We start from the raw sequence: 25,734 nt of genomic DNA on the forward strand, positions 1-25,734 counted from the left end.
CATAAATTGAGAAAAAGGAAAGCCATAGAAAATGTTTTTTTTTTTTTTTTTTTGGTAAAATGCGGTTACTGGTTAGTAAATACACCATTAGGATGCTAACAAAGAAAAAAAATTGGAAAATTTGAAAGAAGGTAAAGAGAAAACACTGTCTGGGAAGGATGCTAAATCTGTCAGCAAAAGCAGTTCATGCTTCAGCTTTGGTTCCAGTGATGACATCCATTAATTTATAGAAAAAAAATAAATTGAATTTACTCGGAGGTGATTAAAATAAATGAAACCTTGCAGGAATAGATCAATTCAATCAACAAAAGGCTGGAACAAATAGAAGTTTAATTAGCCATGCAGATGAACTGATAAAACTGCAAAAATGAAAAGTTGACATGAAAAAGCTGGTTGAATATAAGGTTTCTCAAGAAGAACTGTATGAAGACAGTGTGTGTAGAGAAAACCTTATGTTTTCTGCTGTACCAGAGAAGCTGGAAGGAACAGACTATATTAATTTTATGAAAGCACTAATAAGAAGTTGGATTGGTGTTCCACAGCAGAATTTAATTGAAAGGGCACATTGAGTTTATGCTTCCAAAGCTGGCCACAAGAAAGCAGCAAAGACCTATATTATTAAAGATGCAGTCATACCAACAGAAATATTTGATCTTGTCAAAATTGTGTGTGAAGGAGAAAGTATTATAAATTGAAGACAACAAATTGCTTGTTGTGGAAAATGAATGTTCACTGTACACCAGTTAGAAGAAAAAGAGATTTATCCCAGCGATTGGGGAATGTCAAGAGACAGGCGTGAGATTCAGGCTACTCTATCCAGCTGTCTTCAGTGTGTTTTCCCTAGAGAATCAGTCATTTTTAATGCAGAATAGGTTAAGGAGGAAAAGTGAGTAAGCAGGCAGAAGGTGGCTCTGCTTCTCAATATTCTGACAGTAGGGCTCCAAGAGAGACTTTGCCAGGGAAACCTTTTCCAACGTTCTAAAGGAAAATGCTTGAGAGACAGAAAAAGCAGAGGAGTTGATTAGAAGAATCAGCATTACGTTGGACTTGAACCTGAATTTAGTGTTGGGAGATGGAAATGAACAGGAGGAAGACCAGCAACTCTGACATTAGTAAATGAATGGAAGACTATAAAGCATCTTGTCAAATTTTTGAAATATGGTTTTGCAAGAAACCGTGGCTGAAAGCATTGGACTTATGTTAACTTTGATAAACTTGTGGGTGAACTTCAAAGCACATACCTCCACTGTATATCGTTAATGCTTAGAAGGACACCTAGAATGGGAAAAATTGAAAGTAAAACAATTTTTCTCTAATCGTGAAATGTTTTATACAAATACTAGTTTAAACTGCATGTTTACATGTGCACTCTCCAAAATACTAGAGAGATGCATACACTCTTGGGTCTCAGACTACCTCCTTACTAACAACCTCCTTTCCAGTACTCAGCATGGTTTCCGACCAAACCATAGCACCACCACTGCCTTACTCTCCTTTACTAACACTATCCTTCAGCATAAAAACAATGGCCATCTATCCTCTGCTACTTTCCTAGACCTATCTAAAGCATTTGACATAGTCCCACACAAGCAACTTATCTCTGCCCTCAATAACCTATCCTTCTCACAATCCGTCACCAACTGGTTTCAGAGTTACCTGTCTGACCGCCAACAATCCATTGTATGGCAGAATGACATATCTCCCCAACTACCTGTCTCCATAGGGGTTCCCCAAGGATCCATCGTTGGACCCCTACTCTTCTCTGTTTTCACCAATAATCTAGCCTCTGCCACCAAACATGGCACACTCATACAGTACGCAGATGACTCAACCATCATCTGCTCAGCCCAGTCCCAACCCCAACTGCAAAAAGTCACACAGGAAGCCTTTTCCTCTGTTGAAACTTGGTTATCCGATGCCCAGTTAACTCACCCCAAACAAAACTAAACTACTCGTCTTCCAACCCACCAAACATACTTAAAACAACTCTCACTTTAACATCACAGCAAAAGACAACACCACTATATACCTGACTGAGCACACCAAATTACTAGGAGTGGAAATAGACAATAAACTAAAATTTGACATTCACATATTCATGACCATAAAAAAAGTTCACAAAAAACTAGGAGCGTTATACAGAAATAAGCAACTTCTCACCAAAGCAGCAAAGATTTCAATAGCAAATTCCCACCTCATCTCCACCCTACTTTATGCCTCTCCAATATATACCAACCTAAGGCAATGCGATCTAAACAAGCTAGATACCTGCAACAACAAAATTGCCAAATTCGCCACAGGGGCATCCTACCATAGTCACCACTGTCTCTCTCACTTGCTAAACTGGGCTGGCTTTACCTCCCTCACCTCCTTCAGTGGTATCAACTCTCACTTGCACACAAACTAGTAAACCATCCACTAAATGTCCCATCCCTCCAGAATCTACTCCAACCCTATCGCACCACCAGACCACTAAGATCCAGCAACACAAATCACTTTCAGATCACTAAAGCCAATAACTCAGCTGGTGAAGCACTATTCTTTTGCACCGTAACCAAATTATGGAACTCCCTCCCACCCAAAATTACCTCCATACCATCATGCACCCACTTCAAAACTTTACTAAAAGCGCACCTAAAACATGCTGGCTATGTCAATGCAGCTCCCACCCACCCCATCCAACCACTACCTTTCTTTCCACTCCACTAACTACCTTGATTATAGCAAGCTCAGATGCTCATAAGCCTAGTACTTATTATACAGCAGGAACTTCTTATTGTAACATTTGTTAATGTCTGTTATGTACTTCACAGATAATGATTCTAGTTGTCTACTGATGTACTATGTTCTTCATTTGTAAGTATGTTATAAGTAATTGCTATGTAAATTGTTAATCGCTATGTAATCCAATGTAACTACTGTCTGTTTATTTTAACTGTGGAGCTTTTCTCCCCGGGCCTCTGCTGAAAGTGGACCTACGTCCAGTCGGACACTCCCGGTCAACAAATATAAATAAATAAATGTTATATATACAGTAAAACACTTTTGTGTACTGTGTAGTCAGGGGTATTTTAAATGTAGGGGACGCTTTTTCAGTGACTGTTGTATGAAGTAAACCATTACATTTAGTTGTAAGACCTGTATGTTTTAAAGTATAATAAAAGCTTGACAAAAGCAAGTTTAATGTTCATATGCTGTGATCTTAAGCTGCTGGGGTGGGGGTGTGTGTGTAAAAGTGCACTGATTTATATTGTATATAGAATAAAGATATTTTCTCTCTCTATTTTACAGGGGTGAATGTCTAGATTTCTACTTTTGACTTAAGCTTTAAACAAGTGTTTTGTAAGTATGTAGGCTTTAAAAATAAGACAAAAATGATTAAAGCCATGTCGATGGTAAACTTCTTACATCTGCAAAGATATTAGCTTGTTTGCTTTCCACTGGGAAATGGTCAGTGGTGGTGAGATGTCTGCAGCTGAGATCAGCTATGCATTGTTTTCTGAGTGAAATATAGAAAGAATCATTACGGAGTATATTCCCATGGAGACAAGTTGTGTACAGGTGCAAGCAGTTAATCTTGAGAATTCCTAGTATTCTTTGCTGAGAGAAATGCCAAATTTAAAGGTACAGCGGCAAGCAGTTCAGTGAAAAATTAAGTCTGAAATTATGGGAAGTGAATGGGAGGTAACCTCACTAGCAACCTTAATACTTTAATGCAGATAACGGAACATTGTACAGTTTAGTTTTATTTAAAGATAGCCAGTGCACTTGTTCTTAGGGCTAAAAAGTTAATATTTTCTCAAAGCACACAAGCTGGGAGGGGAGGAGAGAGAACAGAAGAACAGAGAGCAGTCAGCGTAATTCTAAGCACAAACTATAGCATGAGCTTTAGCATGGGTAACCTTAATTTTAGTCACAAAAAGCAGCTTTAGCTCAAACTCCAACCTTCAAAACACAGAAGAAAAAAAAAAACAATAGACGCTTCGGGAAAAACAATTTAATAGCCACAAGGTTAGTGCTTTCGTCTCTCCACTATTCCAACTGAGACTTCATCAGACAATTAAATTATAAAGCTTGCAGTGTTAAATACACTAACAACAAATCACATGACTTCCTACCAAATACATCTCATACACATATATTAATCACTGTAAAATTAGATAATGTAAATCATCTAAAACATATACAAAATACTATAAACACATACTAATGTTAAAACTCCCTTCCTTTTAAATACATAACAAATTCCTCTCTGTTGTTTAATCCAAGTGGGAAGCATGCATTTAGTTTAACTTGCCATGAATACTCTAACTAGCCCAACTCTTCTTCGGTGTTCATAAGAAATGCTGTATCACTTATTTTTTCCAAAACTAAAAATTTAAAATTAACTTTGCACTTCTTCATTTTGTAATGTTTACTTATGGCATTCTTCTCATCCTCTGTATAGTATGTTTATGTTCATATATACGTTTATATAATTCCCTTGTAGTTCTCCCAACATAAAATGCTTTACACTCCAAACAGATAATTAAATAAACAACGTTGTTCACTTTGCAGTTAAATAACCCAGGCACTTTAACAATAATACTTTCCACTTTACACTGGTTACTTTCAACATACAAATAGTTGCACATATTACAATTGAGGCATTTCACCATTCCACATTATGCAATACTTGTTTAGTGAGATTTAACTTAGACTGAAAATAATTTTTGAAGCTCTTTCCTCTTTTTTGGATAAAACTTGGTTCCTGCCACATCTTACCTAGCAATTCTTCATTATTTCTAAAAATGCTCCAATTCCATGTAATCACATTCTTAATTGCTTTGGAGTCTATACTGTTGTGAATGGCCATAGATGTCTTATATTTATATACATTTTTATTCTTTCTTCTCTCACTATTACTACTTTTTCTGGACTGTAATTTATCAACATATACCTTAGGTTAACCCCTTTTGGACATCTTACTACATAATTGTTTGGCCTCATCTATAAAATCATTTTCCTTTTTTGTTAGATCACTAATCTTTCTCAATTGACCCTTCACAATATTAACTTTAGCTTGTTCTGGATGCATGCTTGAGAAATGTAAATGCATATTATTCTGTACTTCCTTTTTTATATATTTTGCTCAATAATCTATTACCTTCCTTAAACACTAATAAGTCCAAGAATTTTACCTGTTCATAACTACTTTGACAGGTGAATTTCAGGTAGGTACAAATGTTGTTTATATAACTAATGAACACATTTAAATCTATCTCCGTTCCCCTCCATAATAAAAAAAAGTCATCAATAAATCCAAACATTCTGACAATTTTATCTTTAAACTCACTTTTACGTATGTGCAACTATTCCCATCCGTGCATGAACATATTAGCATAACTAGGTGCCAGTGCTGCCCCGTAGCCACACCATTAGTTTTCACATATATTTAATCTCTGAAGCTCATAAAATTGTAACTCAACACTATGTCATTTCCATCAAAAGACTTCTAGTGTTAGAGGAGAAAAATCCTGATCTTAACAATTCTAACCTTACTGTTTCCATTCCCTCTATATTGGGAATCATAGTGTAAAGTGATTTTATATCCAATGTCACCATTATATCAGTAGCATCAACATCCAGTTCACTAATTTTAGCTAAGAAATCAAAACTATCTTTAATATACGTTTCATTTTTAGGAATCACTTGCTATAGGTGTCTGTCTACAAAGACAGACAAGGCCTCTATTTTACTGTTAGCACTGGATACTATTGGTCTTGGGGGGGGGGGTTATATTATATCTTTATGGATTTTTGGTATTCCAAAGATCCTACTCAGCTTGGGATTACAATTACTTAAACTTTTTTTAGTTGTTACATCTATTCTCCCCGTCAAAAAACAGTCCTCATTGCAAGCATCAATCATTCCATAACCTTGTTTTACTTTTTCTCATGTTTATATTCTGATAAAACCCTTCATTTGCTAATAACCCAAGCATTTTAGCATCATAATCCTTTCTATCCAGTGCAACAATTGATCCACTTTTGTCTGCCTTCATAAACAATACTTCTGAATTCTTAACCAGCTTGTCACAACATTCTTTTTCATTTTTTGACATATAATATTTAAATTCTGGCTGGTTATCAAGCATCTCAATTATTTGAGCTTCACATAAATTTAAAAATGCCTTTAAATTCTTATGTAACAGTGGATTAAAACTGCTAGGCTTGTAAAAGTGCAACGTTTTACCATCATCATTATCAAACAGTAACTTTAAATTAAACATTCTTACATAGCTTCTAAGCTCATTAATAGTTTGTACTTTAGCTCTTTGTGCTGGTACAAAGTTCCAGCCTTTTTCCCAACACACACCATTCTACTTCAGATAACAAATAATTTGAGAGGTTAACAATTTTAAAATTGTCAGTACCTAAGTCCTCCATTGGTGTTTGTTGCGATTCCATTTCGGCTTGCCCTGACCCCTCCTCACAGATCCATTTATTATTTGATTCAATACCTTTCGCTGTCATCTGGGCCCAGGTTCTTTCTTTCCCATCTTTAATTTGGTACAGTTCGATTATCTGGCCCTCATTACTTGTACCCATATTTGTAGAAGCTACATAATTTATGAACTCCGTCTCTCCTCACTAATAACATGCAAATTGCTGTTACTTGCTGAGCTATTCATGGCTCCTGAGGGGTCATTTGTGATTCTAGCTCCATTATTAGATTTGTTACTTTTTTTTACAGGATACCTCCAAGGTATTTTGAGCGTTTTTGTTCAACCGCTCAGATCTCCGTACGGCTCCACTGTCCATACTAGCAGAAGTCTTGCTAGTAACTATTGCATTATTACGCAATTCTCTTTGCACTTCCAAGCCATATGCTCCTCTTTGATACTCCTTCATGTCCCACTCAGATTTTTTTATTTTGTGATGGCTTATAGAATCATTCAACTTAATCAGATTGTCTTGTATAACACACATTTTGCTATTAAAATTCTCAGCTGATGTAGCTACTTTCAGCCTGCCAAAAATATCACAATTTTTTTCGGAAGTACAGAGAAAGTTAATGCTATTAAAATTGGATAAGATTTCCATATATTGTAACCCCGCCTTCTGGTTAACTTCCAACCACTTGTCAACCAGTTCTTTCGGCAAGTCTCTTCCAGCAGGCAAATTGTTCACTCTAAGCCCCTTTGGGACTCTCTTCTCCCATATACTGTTCTCAAAAAAGGGATTGTCCCACTGTAACCGCTTAAATTTGGAAAGATCATTTTCTAGCTCTACAAACGTCTGAGTAATTCGCTCTCAGAGTAGTAGGCATATTCAATTGAAAATTTGCAGAAAGCATATTTACTGGTGGGGCTAAACATTCCTTCAAAACATCATCACTCTGCAGGGCATTAGGCACTTTAGTGGATGGAATACCTGCCTCTGTAGGATTTGTTGCTGCAATGAACGAACCAACAGGCGTGTCATTCAAAATGAAACCTGCTGGTAATGCTGTAAAGCTTGTTCCAGCTATATTACGGCTCTCCATAACTTCAAAGCTGCAACTCGAGAAAAACTGTCACAAAAAGCAGCTTAAGCTCAAACTCCAACATTCAAAACACAGAAATTAAATTAAAAAACTTGCAATGTTAAACTAACAACAAATCACATGACTCCCTACCAAATACATCTCATACACATATATTAATCACTGTAAAATTAGATAAAATAAACCATCTAAAATGAATACAAAATACTATAAACACATACTAATGTTTAAAACTCCTTTTTAAATACATAACAAATTCCTCTCTGTATTTAACACTGCAAGCTTTTGAATTTAATTGTCTGAAGAAGTCTCAGTTGGAAGAGTGGAGGGACGAAAGCGCTAACCTTGTGGTTATTAAATTGGTTTTCCTGAAGCTTCTATTGCTTTTTTTCTGTGTTTTGTAACCTTAATTTTAGGTTAGATAATGCCTGCAGGTGCAGCCATTAATTTGGGGCAGTTCTATTTTGGAGGGTTACACTTCATGTTTTGACAATATACATAGTTTTGTGTGTTTGTTCCAAGTTAATATGGGATTGGGATGTGTTTATTTTTTTTTGTTTGAGGGCTTTCTTTAAAATAAAAAGTCTTGAAAAATGTGATCGGTTCAAATGGAGATGAGAAGAAGTAACTGTACAAAATACCAGCTTGCCAAACGTAGGTATTATGCATGTAACATTAAAAAACTGTCATGTATAATATGTGGTAATAATATATATATATGTGTATATATATATATATATATATATATATATATATATAATATAAAACTTTTTTTTTTTTTTTTTGAAATCATGATGTTTATGCTATTATCCTGGAACATGAATCTCCGTACAGGTATAGATAAAAAGGAAAGAGTATTGAGTTATATTAAGAAATACAGACTGCAAATAGCAGTTCTGCAGGAGACACATTTGGAAAGAAGCATGTGAGTTTGACAGGATTTCAGAATGGATATTCTGCAAAATTCAGGGACAGAGGAAAAGTAGAGCAATTATATTAATTGTACAAGAGTCTCCAATATTGATTAAGTGGAAAAAACAAAAGTGGCAGATTTGTAGTAGTAAGGGGCTGTTGGAAAGAGAGGATGATTACAATGGCATGTATTTATATTCTACAAAAAAATGCTATTATGGATTTTGTGAGAAATAATCCAATTTCATCAGGGAATATTTATAGCTGGGGCCTGGACTTTGATTTGCAGAAGTGAGGCTGTTTTGGTGTGCCTAGAAGAGATGGTATAGCAAAAGGGGATGGATTTCTTAAGAAATTTAGGAAAATATTTGGTATTGAAGATGTGAATTCAGTAGTAGAAACTCTTGACAGAATTTGCATATTAGTCCCCAAGGTACAATAACTGGGCTAGGCTAGATAGAAATTATATTTCACGGGAATCGTTGCATTTAATTGAATGCTTCAATACATATCCAGTAAGTATTTTTAATCATGCACCAGTAAAAAACTAACGTAAAAATGCATGGTAATGAAGTAAAAATTAAACACTGGTGCTTTCCGCCTGTTAAAAAGAGAGGAATTTATAGAATGAGTAGTGGGAATTATGTGGGAGTTTTTAGAGAAGATAGAAATATTTTCAGAAGTTATAGCTAGTGACTGGGATAAAATGAAAATGAAGTTTAAAAAAGGGGTCAAAATAAAAGAGAAAGAGATATGGTTAAGTAGCAATAGAAATTTACTTAGCGAGGCTGACAAAGTATTGCAGAAATAGGGTAATCTCACAGAACAAGAGAAGGAGCAAATGTTGAATGCTAAAGGGAAAATAAGGTAATATCTGGATAATATGCAAGAAATTAGAAAGATTAAGTTGTGTAAGTATTTTTCATAGGTAGGTACTAGGCTATTGGCCCTAGGACCTATATAAGCCTAGCCAAAAGGTACCCTGGTTTTTGCCACCCAAGAAAATTATTTTCCTGTGCCACTGTCGAGCAGAGCCACAGAAGTGATTCCCCCATCTCCCATCCAATCATCAAGATTTTTCTTGAAGAGTGCTAATGAGGAGCTTTGTTTGATATAGATAGGTAGTTTGTTCCAGAGTATGGGAAGTCTCTGGGACAGCAATCTATCCCTCCAGCATGTTCTGTTTATTGTGGTGGCAAGGTTTAGGTCCCTAGAGCGTGTAGCTCGTAGGGATTGGGATTTCTTTAAGTGGAGCATGTCTAAAAGCTCTGGGTTTGACATAGCTTTGTGTGTTAGGCAGAGATCGCCTCTGAGTAGGCAATATGCGACGGAGTAAAGCTGCAGTTTTTTGAGATGGTCTGTGTAGGACATCTGTTTGAGGCCGGTAATTCTCTTTGCGAGGTATTTCTGCAGCCTTTCCCGTTGTTGTAGATGTCTTGTGAGGTATATACCCAAAGGGGCATTGTACTCTATAATGGGTCTAATGTGTGATGAGTAGAGGGGAACAATGACCTCTTTTTTTTTTTTTTCCTGGATGAGAAACCTTTTGTGATGAGGTGTGCCACGTAGAAGGATTTCCTGACTACTGTGGCGATGTGATTATCAAAGGAGAGACTACTGTCCACCTGTGTCCCCAGGTGTCTTATCACACGTTCGGTGTTAAGTAGACTACCGCCTATAATGATAACAACTGTTGATGTATGTAGTTGATGACTCCATAACACAAAAACTCCTAGTACAACAATTTGGGCAACAGAATGTTGAAAGGCCTGTCACCAAACTTTGAGAGCCTATAACAAGAAAAACATCTAGAGAGCACTAATAGAGGTTTTAGAGAGATTCTAGAAGTTTTACGAAAATTTGTGTAAAGCAAAGAAATATGGAAATCCAAAAAAGAATACAAATGGAAATCATTATGGAAGACTTAATTATGCCAAGGTTAAAGGTGGATGAGGCTCAACAACTAACAGTTAAGCTAGGAGATGAGATAAAAATAGTGATGTCTAGTCAATCTTCTGGAAAGTCTCTGGGAACAGATTGTATTCCAGTGGAAGGTTGGAATTTAGGAGGAAGACGGTGGTAAAGATCTGGAAGATTTTGTTTAACTATTTTAAAAGGAGGGGTGTCACCACCATCTTAGAAGAAAGCTGTGGTGGCTGTGTTACCCAAAGATGCCAAAGACCCTTCAGACCCATCTTCTTGTGTACCTGTTTCAGTTTTAAACCATGGTTATAAAGTGTTTGTCTTTTTTTTTTTTTTAGCTAAACAAATGGCAGAGATGTTGCCAAAATTGATTTAATATGGATCAGTGTGTTTTTGTGGAAAGGAGGCAAACATTTGACAGTTAATAGAGCAGTCATGATCCACAGGGCAGCAGAATATAAGAAAATACTCCTGTTGTTGGGTTTTGATGTAATGAAAATATTTGACAGAGTAAGCTGGTATTTTATGAGTGATGAGGTTAATTAGAAGAATTTATGAATGAATGATTGGAGAAACAGTATTAAAATGTGAGGGTTCTTTGAAAAGTTATGCTTGAACAAAGGAACCAGACAGTGTTTTCCTCTTTCCCATTTACTTGCTTTATATTTAGAACCACTGGCAAAGAAAATTAAGTACTCAGAAATTCAAGGATATAATTGGTATGGTAGTCAAGGAAAGTTGGTTTTATTTGCAGATTATATTATTTTGTGCCTGATTAAATCCAGAAAAAGACAGCTCAGTGTTGTGGAACATTCTGACACAGTTTTAAGTGTTTTGGGGATATAAAGTTTATGAACATAAACAAGGTCTATAGCCGTAAGTTATGTACCTACATATGAATTGGTTCAGCAATACCCATGTTTATGGGGACATATTAATATAAATTATTTAGGAGTAGGGATTAAAAAGATTTCTTTTATGGCAGCTAATTTAAAACTTTTAAACCTAGGATTAAGGGCATGTGCAAGTGTGAGTCTTGCCTTTACTGTAGGTTTATAGATACAGGTTTACATTTTTGTATTAATGCTATTAATTTTTCCTGTAATGGGAGATGTAACTGTAATTCCAAAAGTGTTAATTACCTGGCTAAGTGTAAACATTGCCCAGTTTTCTATATAGGGAAAACTGACAGGCGATTAAGGGACCGCATTTATGAACATCAATATAGAATTAGAAGTAGTAAGTCTGAACGCTCTAGCTAAACATGTGGCTGAGAACCCTTAACATAATTTCACCTTTAAATTGGGGCCAAAATTAGAGGGGGGGCTTATCTCTTTATGGCTAGAGAGATGTGAATTAATATGGCAACTCAGAGTTGATGCTTTTAATTATCCAGGTATAAATGATGCATGCTCTATAGCTTGCATCTTGAACTTAAGAAGCCTGCATAGATAAAAAAATTTAAAGTAGAGTATTTTTTCTGTGATGGCTTTTATTGTATAATATGTATATAATTGATTTAATCTGACTACTGTGAATTTTTGTATGATTTTTTTGTAGTTTCTGCAGTCTTCTGATGTTTTTTGACTATTCATTAATTAATTATGTAATTAGCCTCATCTGACCAGTTTGAAGATATTTAATAGCATCCAGTTTCATCTTGCAGTAAAGTCTGATGAAGTACTGATATTTATTTGTACGAAAGCACTTACTGTAATAAATTTCTTTCGGAGTTTTTTTTAGTACCACCGTTTCTGTGCCTTTGTTTCCTGTTTTACAAGTTTGTGTTCATATTGGATTTGGTTTACGAGATATAAGGGAAGGCAGGAATTCAGTAATTTTTTATAAGGTTAGGCTGATGATGGGATCTAAGAAAATATATGTGATATATATTGTATTTAAATGAAAAAAATGCCTATGTTTTGCGTGATAATTTAATAAAAGTGTTAAGATTACGAAGATGGTAAAACATAATGAATAGTAAACTTCCTACATATTCCAGAATCCCCTTATATCAGAGTCATGACCATTTTCTATTTTATGCACAGAAGAGAGCACCTGGTTAAGGAGTACCATTTAAATCCTAGAGTTGAAAACCCATACTCTAGCATTCCCAGTGAAAAACAATGTCCCTTAAGAACAGTAAAGTTCGGTAAGAGGAGGTCCTTCTTTAATAACAGCAGGAGTAAGCCCACCAGATATTTGGACCTTTTAGCAAATAAAACTTTCCCAAGAAACCTGCCCCCCCTAACGCTCTACTGTGACTATCCTGTCCAGATCTTTGTTGCTGCATTTCTGATCCGATTTCTGTACAATATCTCAACTTATTTTTCCAAACATCTTTACCTTTGTCATGTGTGTAAATTTAATAATCTTACATTTGTATACATGAAAAACGTGCAAAATGATGTCACTTTTGTTGCAAACAGTTTATAACACAGACACCATTGAAAAAACTGTAGTTGTAAACATTGTACACCATTTATAAACCATCTAGTCCTTATCAGTTATGCATTATATAGCTCATTCAAATCCTGCCTGTTAAACCTCGTTCCTGCTCTGCAGATATTGTTCCCACAATTCCCATTTTCCTATGTAGTTTGCTCCTTCCCTTTCTTAAAGATCCCAGTTCCAGTTGTTTCATCTCTCTTACTATTTTCACTACTTCTAGTAAAGTTGGTCTAGACTTTGATTTCCATTTTCTAGTAATTGCTTTTTTGACAGCCACCATAATATCCCGACGTTTTTGAGTAGATTTTAGTTTGTGAGTGTTCTCACATAGTAGTTCACCTTTGGCTGTTTTCTTCCTCTTGCATCATTTTAGAATGTTTTCTCTACAGTTTTAACAAATTTTCTGTCAGAGTTGTTCTACCTTTTTGGATCTTGTCCATCCTTGTTAGTTGCATAAAGATTCCTACTATATTAGGAGAGCTAATTTTTCATTATCTCTGCTTTAAAGTTACTTAGGTATGCAGACATTTTTTCAAAACGGACAGTGACTTCAATAACTATGCCGTGGGATGAAGTTTCCTACCTGGGATTGTGCCGACAAATGCATCTTTTGCGTTAGAAATGGAAGATTTGTCAACACCTAATGTCATGCAACTATTAAGTTAAATATACAAGCAGTCAAAAATTCTGGATACAGACAAATTATTTATTAGAATAATATCATGATACGGAATAATGTAAAGAGACTTTCAGTAATATGCACAAATACAAGTCCTTTTATTTTATAAAATAGAAAAACACATACAAGGTTCAGAACTTTCATATTTGTGAAGATGAGAGGATAACTTAAAACATTTTCATGCTATTATATTGACATGGTTTATGTGTCCATTTTCAACAAGCTTATCTCCAGCTGTGTTCCATGCATGTGTATGTTATATAAAATAAAGGATGCATACATTTCTTTAAGGTTGCATGATTAGAAGAAACATTTACCCCTTGCTTGCTAAGCTCTAATGAACTCTTAAAAGTCAGACTGTCCTTTGCATGAAAAAGGAATGTGTGAAAACAATGCAGATATTTTAAGTTAGAAGAAATTTTATAAAACAAGCATTAAAGAAATGTATATTTATAGGATCTCTGGTTGCTTTTCTTGTTGCAGGCTTTCTGAGTTTGGTAATTCATTGTGCTAACCATTTTTGTGCTGTAAAGTTATTAAACACAAGTAGATTAACACCTAAACACATTCATTTTCTTTAAATATTCCAGTGTTTTCCTTTTAGCATTCTGCAGTTTCTCCTTTTTTGTTCTGTGAATTACTCCTTACTCTGCAGTACTTTTAACTTTTGTCAACCTCTGTAAATAGTTTCTCTTATTCCCTTCCCATATATGTTTTTAAACTCCATGTTCATTTTTGTCCTGTTTGGCTACCTATCTCTTTTGAAGATTTATCCATCTTTCATAATGACTCCCTAATCATTTCCACTTCCCATTTCTTAAATTCATATTTTCAACGGATAAGTAGGACAACACCATTGTCTAATTTTTATATCAGTATGTTGCATCTTTATCTTACTCTTTATTTGTGCTTAATCCGAAATAGTTACTGGATGTGTGTCAAAGCTTTCGGTACACATGTTCCGGTATAATAACATTTCTGTGAGGTCTAGAACTCTGACTGTGCTCCTAATACTGAATAGACATACTCCATACCAAATCTTATCTTGTATTTATTCAGAAATCTACCGTGTTTTGCTATAGTTTCCTTTCTAGGTCTCACTGATACTTCCTCCTATTCTTTATCTGGTTTCTGTCCCCAGCTGTAAATAATAATCTTTGCTGAAAGCTTATCATTTCTCCTACAATTCTTTTAAGGAACATAATAGCAGTTTTAGGTAGAATATTAATAACATGTCACTGTAAACCTCCTCTCCTGTCAATAGCCCCTTACTACCACACATCTACCATTATTATCTTTTTTCCTCTTCTGTTGCCCTTTAGCAACTATTATTAGTCTCTCTTTTCTTGTCCCTGATATTCTGATGAATATCCATCCTGAAATCCTTTGTGAAAGTCACATGCTCATTTCTTTCCATATTTGTTTCCTGCAGCATTGCTGTTTGCTCACTGTATGTATAACATAATTCAATGTTTTTTCTTTTTTGTCCATATCTGTAATGCTGTTTATGCTCCAAGATAATTTCTTTAGCTTAGCTGTTATGATAAAAAGCTATTTTTCTTAACTGTTACATTGACAGTTTTTAATGTGTTTTCAGCTTTTTTCTTACATGCACACAATAATGTTTGATGGACTGATGATCTATATGTTTGTTTCTTTTCATCTCTGTTTGAACCCGTCACATTTTTCAGTACTTTTTGTTTTAATGAATACCCTCAAACAAAAAACTAAGTTCATTGTTATAGCACCCCATCCCCTATTAACTTACAACAAAATGAAGTTTAAGCCTTCAGATAGGAACAGTTGCCCCAAATTGACAGCTGCACCCATAGGAATTTAACCTAAAGTTAATATTAACAATGATAAAGTGCATGTCGTAGCCAGTGTTCCAACTTACACAGATTGCTGCCTGTTGTTTTCTTGTCTGTGTTCCACTCCCAGGTGTGAAAAAACAGCTTGTATGTTTTCAGAAAAACTTTTAGCCATAAGAAAACATGCACTGCGAATCTTTAAATAAAACTATATTGTGCACTGTTCTATTAAATGCATTACAGTATTAAGGCTGCTGGGGAGGCTGCTTTTTCTTATTAATCTTCCATAATTTCAGACTTTTTTTATAGGTTCATAGAAGCCTAGCCCAGAATGTGTTTGCTTTTGCTGCCCCCTTTGATTAGTTCCCTGTGTCTTGGTCCAGCAGAGCCATTAGTTCCCTGTGCCGCTGTCCAGCAGAGCCACTGCAGTGATCCCCGGGGTAAGTTTTCTGTTTCTCATTCACTCGTCAAGGTTTCTCTTGAAGAGTATTATTGAGGGGCTCTGCCTAATGTAGATTGGAATCCTTTTCCAAAGCATGGGGAGTCTCAGGGACAGGAATGCATCCCTCCAGCACGTCCTATTTATCGTTGTGGTGAGTTTTAGATCCCTAGTGTGTGGCTCTTGGGATTTTTGTTTTAGGTGGAGCATGTCCATCAATTCTGGGTTGGACACGGCCTTATTTGTCAGGCAGAGATCACCTCTGAGTAGGCGGTATGCAACCGAGTACAGCTGGTGTTTCTTCAGACGGGCTGCATAGGGCATATGTCTGAGGCCAGTAATCCTCTTGGTGAGGTACTTCTGTGTTTTTTCCAGTTGTTGCAGGTGTCTTGTAAGGTACATTCCAAATGGGGTGTTGTACTCTATGATGGGTCTGATGAGTAGAGGAGCACAATAACCTCTTTTGTTTTAGATGCGAACCCTTTTGTGATTAGGTGGGCCACATAGAAGGATTTCCTAACCACCTTGGCAATATGATTATCAAAGGAGAGATTACTATCCACTTGGGTCCCCAGATCCCTTATTACATTTTCTGTATTTAGGGGACTACCGCATATGTGGTAGTTTGCTGGTACTTTGTTTTTTCCAAAGGGGATGACTGTGTACTTTTTGACATTTAGCTTGAGGCCATGATTTTGACACCAGATATCCGTCTTAGTGAGACCCTTCTGGAGGATGTCTGTATCAGTTGGAGAGTCAATTATGGCCCCCAGTTTGCAGTCATCTGCGAACTTTGTCAGCCATAGTCCTCCTGTGCTTGCCTGCACCTCTGAGAAGTATATACTGAGCAGGAGGGGTCCCAGGACTGAGCTCTGGGGGACGCCACTTGTAACTGGTTTAGAGTCTGACCTAGAACCTGCAACTCTCACCGTGTGGGTTCTCTCTCTGAGCCAATTGGCATCCCATCTCTTGACGTAGGAGTTTATGTTTAGGCTGGTGAGCTTGTGTATAATACTAGAATGGGGAATGGTGTCCATAGCCTTTGCGAGGTGTAAGTAGGCTGTGTGGACCTCCTTTCCCTCGTCTAAAGCCTTGGTAACTGTCTCAAAGAAGTCCACCAGGTTTAGGAGGCATGATCTGCCCTTAAAGCCAAACTGGGTAGGGTCCAATGTTTGAATGTTGTAATTTAACTGCTTGCCATTGTACCTTTAAATTATACATTTCCCTCAGCAAAGAAAGCTCAGAACTGCCAAGATTAATTGCTTTCATCTGCAAACAGCTCATCTCTGTGTAAAAGTAGTCAACAATGAGAAAAAAACACAGCCAACAACTCTGCATACATATATATGAAGGCATTTTTGTAAATTTCACTTGACAGAATGTGCAGTTGCCTTCAGCTGCAGATTTCTTGTTTCCCAATGGAAGCATTTGCTAATGGAAATAACAAGATGATAACTTTGCATTTGCAGGAATCTTAGCATTTTGCATGGCTTTCATCATCTTGTCTATTTTTTCAACCTTACTTGCTTAAAAAACAATTGTTTATAACTTAAGCAAAGGTCGTTAAACTAGACATTCACCCTTGTAAAAATAAGAAAACTGTCTTAATTCTGTGTATGTATATATGTGTGTGTGTGTGTGTGTGTGTGTGTGTGTGTGTGTGTGTGTGTGTGTGTGTGTGTGTGTGTGTGTGTGTGTATGTCTATATGTGTACATATTTATATATGCATAATATAGTACAATCTGTGCACGGCTACTATACATGACACTCCACCTCAGCAGCCCAAGATCACAGCATATTAACTTAAACTTGCTTTTGTTTGGCCTTTCTTTTCTTTTTATACTATAAAGCATGTATTTCTTACAACTAAAAAAGTACTTGTTTACTTCAGTATCTTGAACACATATAAAAGTAACTGAAAAGATCCCCCCACACACACACACGTTTAATATACCCCTGGCTACACACTACACAAAACAACTTTAGTATATTGCATATAGTTTATGGAAATAAATGTTTCATATAAATACTAAAAAGTGCAAAATTGTTTACTTGGTTACTTCCCCCATAGTGTTCCTCTAAACATTAACAACATAAACTGGAGTATATGCTTTGTAGTTCACCCACACGTTTAACAAAGTCAACAAAAGTCCAGTCTTTCTTGGCAACTTTTTCTTTCAAAGCCGTATTTCACAAATGTGATCGATGTTTTGTAGTCTTCAATTTAATCAGTAATTTCAGTGTAGTTGGTCTTCAAGATCATCTTCCTCTGCCTGGTTCAAGTCCAAGGTATGACTGATTCTTAATTTCTTCCTTAGCCCATTTTACATCCAAAAATTACTTGGATCCTGCAAGAAAAGTATTCTGAAGATGGCTGGATACTGTAGCTTGAATCTCACATCTGCCTCTTGACATTCCCAAATTGCTGGGATAAAGTTTTTGCTTCTTTTCTGTCTGGTGTACAAGTGAATAATTATTTTCCACAAACTCTCTGCTGTCTCCAATTTTTAATTCCCTTCCATTCTGCCACAGTTTTGACGGATCAGGTCTTACTGTTGCTATGATTGCACATTTACTAATACAGGTCCTAACTGCTTTCTCATGGCCAGGTTTGGAGCATACATGTAAAGTGTCCTTTCCGTTAACAAATCCTGTTGTGGAATAGCAGTCCAGTTATTTATTTCTGCTTTCATAAAATAAATACAGTCTGTTCCTTCTAATTTCAGTGCTACAGCAGAAAATCTTAGTATTTCTCTGCTCACTCTGTCTTCTAACCCTACCTTTTTTGAAACAACACTTCTTACAAAGTTTTATACTCAGCCTTTTCCTCATTTCATCTTCTGATTTTTGCAGTTTTATCAGTTCATTTGAATAGATAGCTAAAGCTTCTTCTGTTTTTTCCATACTTTTGTTATTTGAGTTGATGTATTCCTCCAGTTTTAATCACCTCTCAGTACATTTGATTTATTTTTCCCCCTTTTCCAAACACTGCATTGTGGGATACATGGAATAGACTAAAAAAATCAAAATGCCAGACCTCACATGGGCAGAGTCAGGAATTACATTTTAATAATATACAAAAGTATATAAAGTAGTGTTAAAATGTAGGTAACATTAAGATTTGATAAAATAAACATGTTTTTTTTTTGTCTGTGGGTGCTGTTCTCCTTTAACCTCAAACTCTTTTAATATCACAATAAAAATGTTGCACATTGCTTACATTTGAAAGAGAAGCATCAAGAATATCAGCTGCTCAGTTTTTCTCACTAGCATATAGAAAAGTTTCTGGTAGGTAGAAATTTGTTCATTCATGTAGTACTAAATTATGAACATTTTAACTAACCTTCAAAAAGTTCCTCAGACTTCTATTTTGTATTTTTCTAAGGATCTGTTGTCCAAATAAAGACCCAGAAGTTTTTGTAAATCTAATTTGTCATCTACTGGAGTGGAATTGGACTTGCAATGCATGACTAGAGACTGATACAACTGAGGAATAGGTTGAGATAGTTTAATTTCAAGTTGCAATGCATGACTAGAGACTGATACAACTGAGGAATAGGTTGAGATAGTTTAATTTCAAGTTGCATAACAGTCATTGTAAAATCAGTGTGATACGTGTGATGTACGAGTCATGTTCTGACATTTGCAGGGTCTGAATCTTAATCCAGAAAAAATATACTGAGCTGCCATGTAGATGCTGCTGCTGGGAGATGGGCAGTACATAGGTCTCAAGTAACAATGCATTTGCTTACAAAGTTTGTATGTAATGTACCTGAGATAACTAAGAAAGGTGTTTGAAGAAGCTGTATCTTGGGAATACAGCTTCAAACAGGAAATAGTTTTGAAATTCTTGTATGACTTTCTACAGATGATCAAACGTTTAAAAAATGTGTTATGAATAGGCTAATTATGTTGCAGTAGATGCCAGTCACAGTCTTCTAGGAGCTTTAATCTCTAAAGATCAGTCTATGGAAAGTCCTTGCGCCACAGGACCACAGGAGTCCACTCGTTAACAGCTCCTTAAGCCTGTAAGTCAACTGCCAGACAATTTTACAGGTTAATTTTAAAATATTCAATGTAACTTATTGCTTACTACCATATAGAAATTTTATTTTAAAAAAGGAGAATATTTTGTATGGGTATGTGGTTTTAATGATAATGAACTGGGAACATTGACTTGGATGTTGTGTAGTTAGACTGTATCTCTTGTCAGTGTGTTATAGCCATGTTCAATGGCAGTGGCATCTCGACAGCTGTACTGAGAGCTCGTATTTGAATATAACTTTTTTGTTTGTGTTTATATTAAAAATATTATTCTTCACTGCTTTTACTAAGGTCATGTACATTAAAACAGTTGTTGAAAAATGTTGTTGTCTTTCGATTTTTCCCGGTTAGGGGTCGCCACAGCGGAACTCCGGTCCGCTAATGATTGGCAGTAGATTTTCACGAACACCGAGGTGCCAGCTCGACGTTCATCCTTCAACGAAGGCACGCCCATTTACGCATGTCTTTCGAATGCCCACCCAACCGTGGGGAGGACATGCAGACTCCACACAGAAGGCACTCTCCGCACTCCAGCCGAGAATCGAATGGGAGAACTTCTTGCTGTGAGGCAACAATGCTAACGCTGCACCACCGCATTAAAAAATGTATTTGTCTGTATTGCCATCATCGTAACTGGTGGTGATTATAACATTGATTGTGATGTCTTAGATAGCTTTTTGGTAATTGACTGTGAGGCCATAGTGGAGAATTTGGACTTCTGGTAGGGATAAAGCCATATCAGCAGATGAACTGGAACTCAGTGAGCTATTATAGAAAACGGAAATGTATTTTTACCACTATATGCAATCCGGGAAGAAACCTGCAGGGAATGAATATTTGATGTAAGCTATACTGTTATTTTTTTCCCAGTATTTATTTCTGGATGTTGGTAGCTTTTCTTTTATTATGTACATTTTACTTATTTTTGACTTAGAATATGTTTGTCTTCTACAGCTGATCTGTTTTCATTTCAGGCTTGTTTTCACAATGGACACTGACCTCAGTGCACAGGACAGGAAAGACTTAGACAAATTCATCAAGTTCTTTGCCCTTAAGGTAAGAATTTTAATTGACATTTTAAAATCTTTGTTCTGGTTTACAGCCTTCAGCAGATACAGTTGTCTGCTGAAGGTTTGTTCTCCACAGCCTCTGCCTTTTATGCTAACTTTCTGCAGCATAGACTTGCTTTTGATATTCACTGGTCAGTTTGACAAGCATTCTTTTGAACAGTTCAGGAACACCTTTCATCCATTAACCTTTTTCATTTCATCGGTTGGCATGTAAAGGTGCGTGTGGTGATTTGGAGGACAGTTCTTATTAGTGATTGGTGGTTATTGGGCAATGCTGGTACTCTTTTTCTGTCTCAAATCATTAGAGATTTAAAACATATTTTGCTGTTGTCTGCACTTGATTATAGAGTCAGGAAAGATAACCATTGCTTTTTGTTCACCTGTGTGTGTGTGTGTGTGTGTGTGTGTGTGTGTGTGTGTGTGTGTCTGTTAGTGTCCATGGTAGCAGCAAACATTCTCTTCCAAGGCCTTCTACTCAGAACTCACACAATCCTCAATGGTTCACTTTTTCAAGACAATGGTAGGGGCCTACTGCATTGATGTTTAATCACTGAGATGGAAACGTGTCAGTCTGTCGAAAGCCATTTCTTCAACTGCTGAAAGACTGAAGAAAAAGTCCCTTTTTCTACACTGTTGTGCAACCTTGGAGTAGGCATATAAGTTTGGGAGTGGCGGTGTCCCTCCAGATGGGGGATGCATATGGGCTTGCATCCCTGAAAGCAAAAGTACAACTGAGGTTCACTAAAAGTTGTTTTGGCGCAATCCTTTTTTTTTTAATTATTATTTTTTGTGGATTCACTTTTGATTTAAAGTGAATTCTGCTGATCTGGCATGCTTCCACTGAGATTTAGAAAATTGTCTTAAAGCTAAAAGTACAATTATGTTATACATTTAATCTGGAAAAAAAAAGAAAAAGAAAACAGTTCACTGTGTTCCAGTGAAGTTTCCACAGAGACACTGTGTAAGTGAAAGCAGTTGGTGTGCCCATTTCCCAGGGTTAAGTCTTCAGTGTGGCAGCCATCTTGTGTTGGTAAGAGCCTATTCCCTCTGCTAGTGAGAGTAGCAGGGCTGCCTGGACCTTATCTGGCACAAGCTAGTAAAGAAAGCAGAGACTAGCAGGATTGGCTAGATTTCTGTGTTACTAGAATTTTCTATTTTTTGTGGTATTTAAACCCAGCATTTTGAGCTGGTTTGGGCTTGTTTGCACATAATGCATTGCAGCTACACTGTTTTTTAACCCATTGTGAGGTATTCCAGCTACAAATTTTACCATAGTAGCACTTGTGTGATCACCTAGTAGTGCTCCTTCTCTTAGTCTTTCCACCCTTTACCCCTTGGCTCTCTGTGGTCTCTCTCCCTCAGATTATTACAAATATAGTGGGACAATTTCCTATGGCTTCTCCTGCCAGTCTGGTTGATATGGGCATCCTGAGATAGTGTAATAAATGCCTTAGTGTAACAATGCAACCCTCTACCACTACAACCTAGGAACACAGTCTGTGAGAGATGCAGCTACATTAAGAAACTAGAGTCTATGCTCTGTTTCTTACAAGCCAGTATGTCTGACACTGAGAAGGTTGTTAACACAAACGCCACACCTCAGACACCGCCCACACCTATACAATACATACCCACATATGCGGAGGTCCTCACTAAAAGCATACCCAAATAAGAGACCTCCGAGGCAAAAACACACGTTAACTCCACTGCCCACCACACCACACACAGTCCACACACCTGTGTCTCACAGCCACTAAGGCCTAAACATAAAGCCACCATGTTAGTCATAGGAAACTCCATTGTGAGACGCACACAGATGTGCTCCTTACCAGGCTAGATAAGGAGAAAGTCCGGGTTAGTTGTGTGTCATGTGTCAGTATCTGCCATATCACCCATGCACTAAAGTCTCTCAACAATAGATACTGTTATGACTCTGTCGTAGTCCATGGTGGCGTGAATGACTTGAGGCATACCTTCCTGGACTAGATGAAGAGAGACATGATCGAGCTCACTGAATATGTGTCCCAAGCGGTATGTTTGAAGCCTTAAGCAGCATTCTACTGTCAGCCAGAGTGAGGGCTCAGTACAAACAGAAAATGATACACTTTAACAATTGGCCTAGCTTTTGGTGTCATTCCAAGGGGATCCAGTACCTTGACAGCCTGGGAAGACATGATCGACAGACCACGATGTTTTGCCAGAGATGGCCTGCATCTGTCTCCCTAGGGCTTCAGGCTTATGACAAAGGCTGTTGCATTCTCCATAGTGCCTTTTTTTAGGCAATGCCATGAGATCAAAATGCAAATTCATGGTCATGCTGCTAAATAATAGGAATCTAAACACCAAACTGCACTCATTGTAAGTATTTTTAATCCTGGAAGATGCTGACATTATTGCAGTCACAGAAACCTGGTTCAAACTTGCAGAGAGCATTCCACCCGTACCGGGTTACTCATCCTATCATACATTCAAACCCCAAGCTGTGGGCAGCAAAGCAAAAGGAGGTGGAGTTGCAATATATATTAAAGACATGCATATCTCCAGGCTGGTCAAACAGTATGATGCAAATGAAACACTCCAGGTGCAGTTAACCGTTGACAAGACCCCTATTCAAATCATAGCTAGCTACAGGCTCCCAACTTTGACTCAAGATGCCCACTCCACCTATCTGAACCTCTTCGAATCTATCAAGATTTGACCCTTTACCCTGATCCTGGGCGACATTAATTGTCCAACCATAGATTGGAAGAAATACTCATGCCAAATGCCCAGAGATTCCTTGATTTCGTTCATGCATATGCCTTAAACCAGCTGATCGACACCCCCACAAGAGCTGATAATGTCTTGGATTTGGTATTAATCAACATGAGTAACCACAGCAGCATCCCTACAGTGTCATCCTCCCTGGTAAGATCCAACTACAAAGCGGTCAATTTTGAAGTCACCATCTCCCCTGACCCCCCCCCCCCCCCACACTAGCTAGGGTCAAACAAAAAAACTTCTCCAAAGTTGATTACAACCTCCTGAGGGAAGGTATAAACAGCTTCACAGCCCCATCTCCCTCCATAAGAACTGGCATGCAAGTCCAAACCTATACCAAGTATTATATGAGCATTTATATAGCTGCATGGAATCAGGAATACCCCACTGGACAAAATCATCCTCCTCAAGGAAGGGTAAATCTGTCTGGTGGACATCTGCAATAAATAAACGCTATAATCCAAGGAAAATAATTGCTGTCCAGGACCAAGAATGAGCAGGTGCCTAATTGGAAGCAATCTCGCCTTACCCTGAACAACCAAATAAGACCACTAGTGAAATCCTCCAAATCAAACCTTGAATCCAAACTGGCCACATCTCCTAAAGACAGTCATAAGGCCTTCTTCACATATGTTTGCAGTCTTAAAGGAAGCACTCGGATCTGCTCAGAATTGGTGAGCAAGGACACCACATGCACAAATGCCATAGATATAGCCAACCTGCTGGAAGACAGGTTCAGTGAAAACCTAACTTCTCTGTCCCCAATCAGTAAATCAGGACATCCCCAGCAGCTGCCCCCCCTTATCTCTAGGGAGCAAGTCATCACTGCCCCCTCAAAGGCAAAAAGTACAGCCTTCATGGGACCCGATAACATCCCAGGCTGCATCCTGCATGAACTCGGCAGGAACTTGCAGGACCAATTAGGCACCCTATTCAACCAAAGCCTGAGTACTGGCTTCATCCCAGCTGAGTGGATGACAGCCACTGTCATCCCTTTGCACAAAGGTGGAACATCAACCGATCAAGGAAATTCTAGACCCATCAGCCTAACTAGCCTGATCTGCAGGGCCATGGAATGGATCATCATGGACCTCATTACCAAGGACATTGGCAACCTCCAAACACTTGATCCCAAACAGTTTGGTTTTGTCAAGGGGTGGTCAAGCCTGTTAAATTTAGTTAACTTCTTTGAGCCAGTCACCAAAGCCATGGATAAGGGGAAGATGGTGCACACCGCCTACTTTGACCTGGCTAAAGCCTTTGATACTTTTCCCCACTCGGGTATAACAGATAAACTCTCTCAGCTAGGCATCAGTCTGTATGTTACCAGATGGGTAGCAAACTGGCTCACTGACAGAACCCACCTAGTCAAAATAGGGGAAGCCACCTCAAACAGTAGACCTTTATTGAGCAGTGTACCCCAGGGATCGAGCTTGCAACTGCATCTGTTGTTTAGGATATACCTTTTTGAGGTGCAGGCCAAAACCAGTGGGCTGTGGCTGACCAAGTTTGCAGATGACTAAGCTGGGTGCTGTCATCAATTCCCCTAGTGATGTGGACATCCTTCAAGAGGGTCTCACTCAAATGATTGGTGCCAGAAACATGGCCTCAAACTGAATGACAAAACAATGCATCATCGTCATCTCTTTTGGGGAGAGTGATGCCTCCACAAATTATCACATTAATAACATGGTCCTAAGCATGCAATCAGTTGAGGGACTTGGGCACCCAGGTTGATAGCAAACTGACTTTTGACCACCATATTGCCTCCACTGTACTGAAAGCTTTGTACATGACCCACCTCATCAGTAAGGGTATCTCATCCAGGGACAAGGAAGTCAGAACATCCCTGCCTTGTAAGACCCATTAGTGAGTACAATGACCCTTTTGGCATGTATCTCACAAAACAGAGGAGCGACCACAGAGATTCCTCAACAGGAGAATCCAGTGCTTCAAACATCTACCCTACACAGATAAGCTAGAAGACTTGCCCCTCTACTCATCTCCTACAGATTCCTCAAAGGTGACCTCTGTCTGGCATGCAAAGCAGTCTTAGACCCTGCTTTGATGGGACTGCTGGATATCCGCAAGTCAAACTCCACTCGAGTAACCCGCAC

At 37.7% G+C, this 25,734-nt stretch overlaps 1 protein-coding gene across 2 annotated transcripts in view; it reads left to right on the forward strand.

Moving 5' to 3' along the window:
* The window catches only part of ATG13 (autophagy related 13), a 1,186,869-nt gene that overhangs the window by 12,306 nt on the left and 1,148,829 nt on the right, over window positions 1–25,734 (forward strand). For both annotated transcript variants that reach the window (XM_044082606.1, XM_044082607.1), the window contains exon 3: window positions 20,762–20,843. In XM_044082606.1, the coding sequence (XP_043938541.1) occupies window positions 20,775–20,843 (69 nt within the window). In that variant the 5' untranslated portion in view covers window positions 20,762–20,774. The remainder of the gene's footprint in view (window positions 1–20,761; window positions 20,844–25,734) is intronic.

This window comes from Protopterus annectens, chromosome 9.part0 (assembly GCF_019279795.1).
Source record: "Protopterus annectens isolate FY-2018-M chromosome 9.part0, PAN1.0, whole genome shotgun sequence".
NCBI classification, from domain to species: domain Eukaryota; kingdom Metazoa; phylum Chordata; order Ceratodontiformes; family Protopteridae; genus Protopterus; species Protopterus annectens.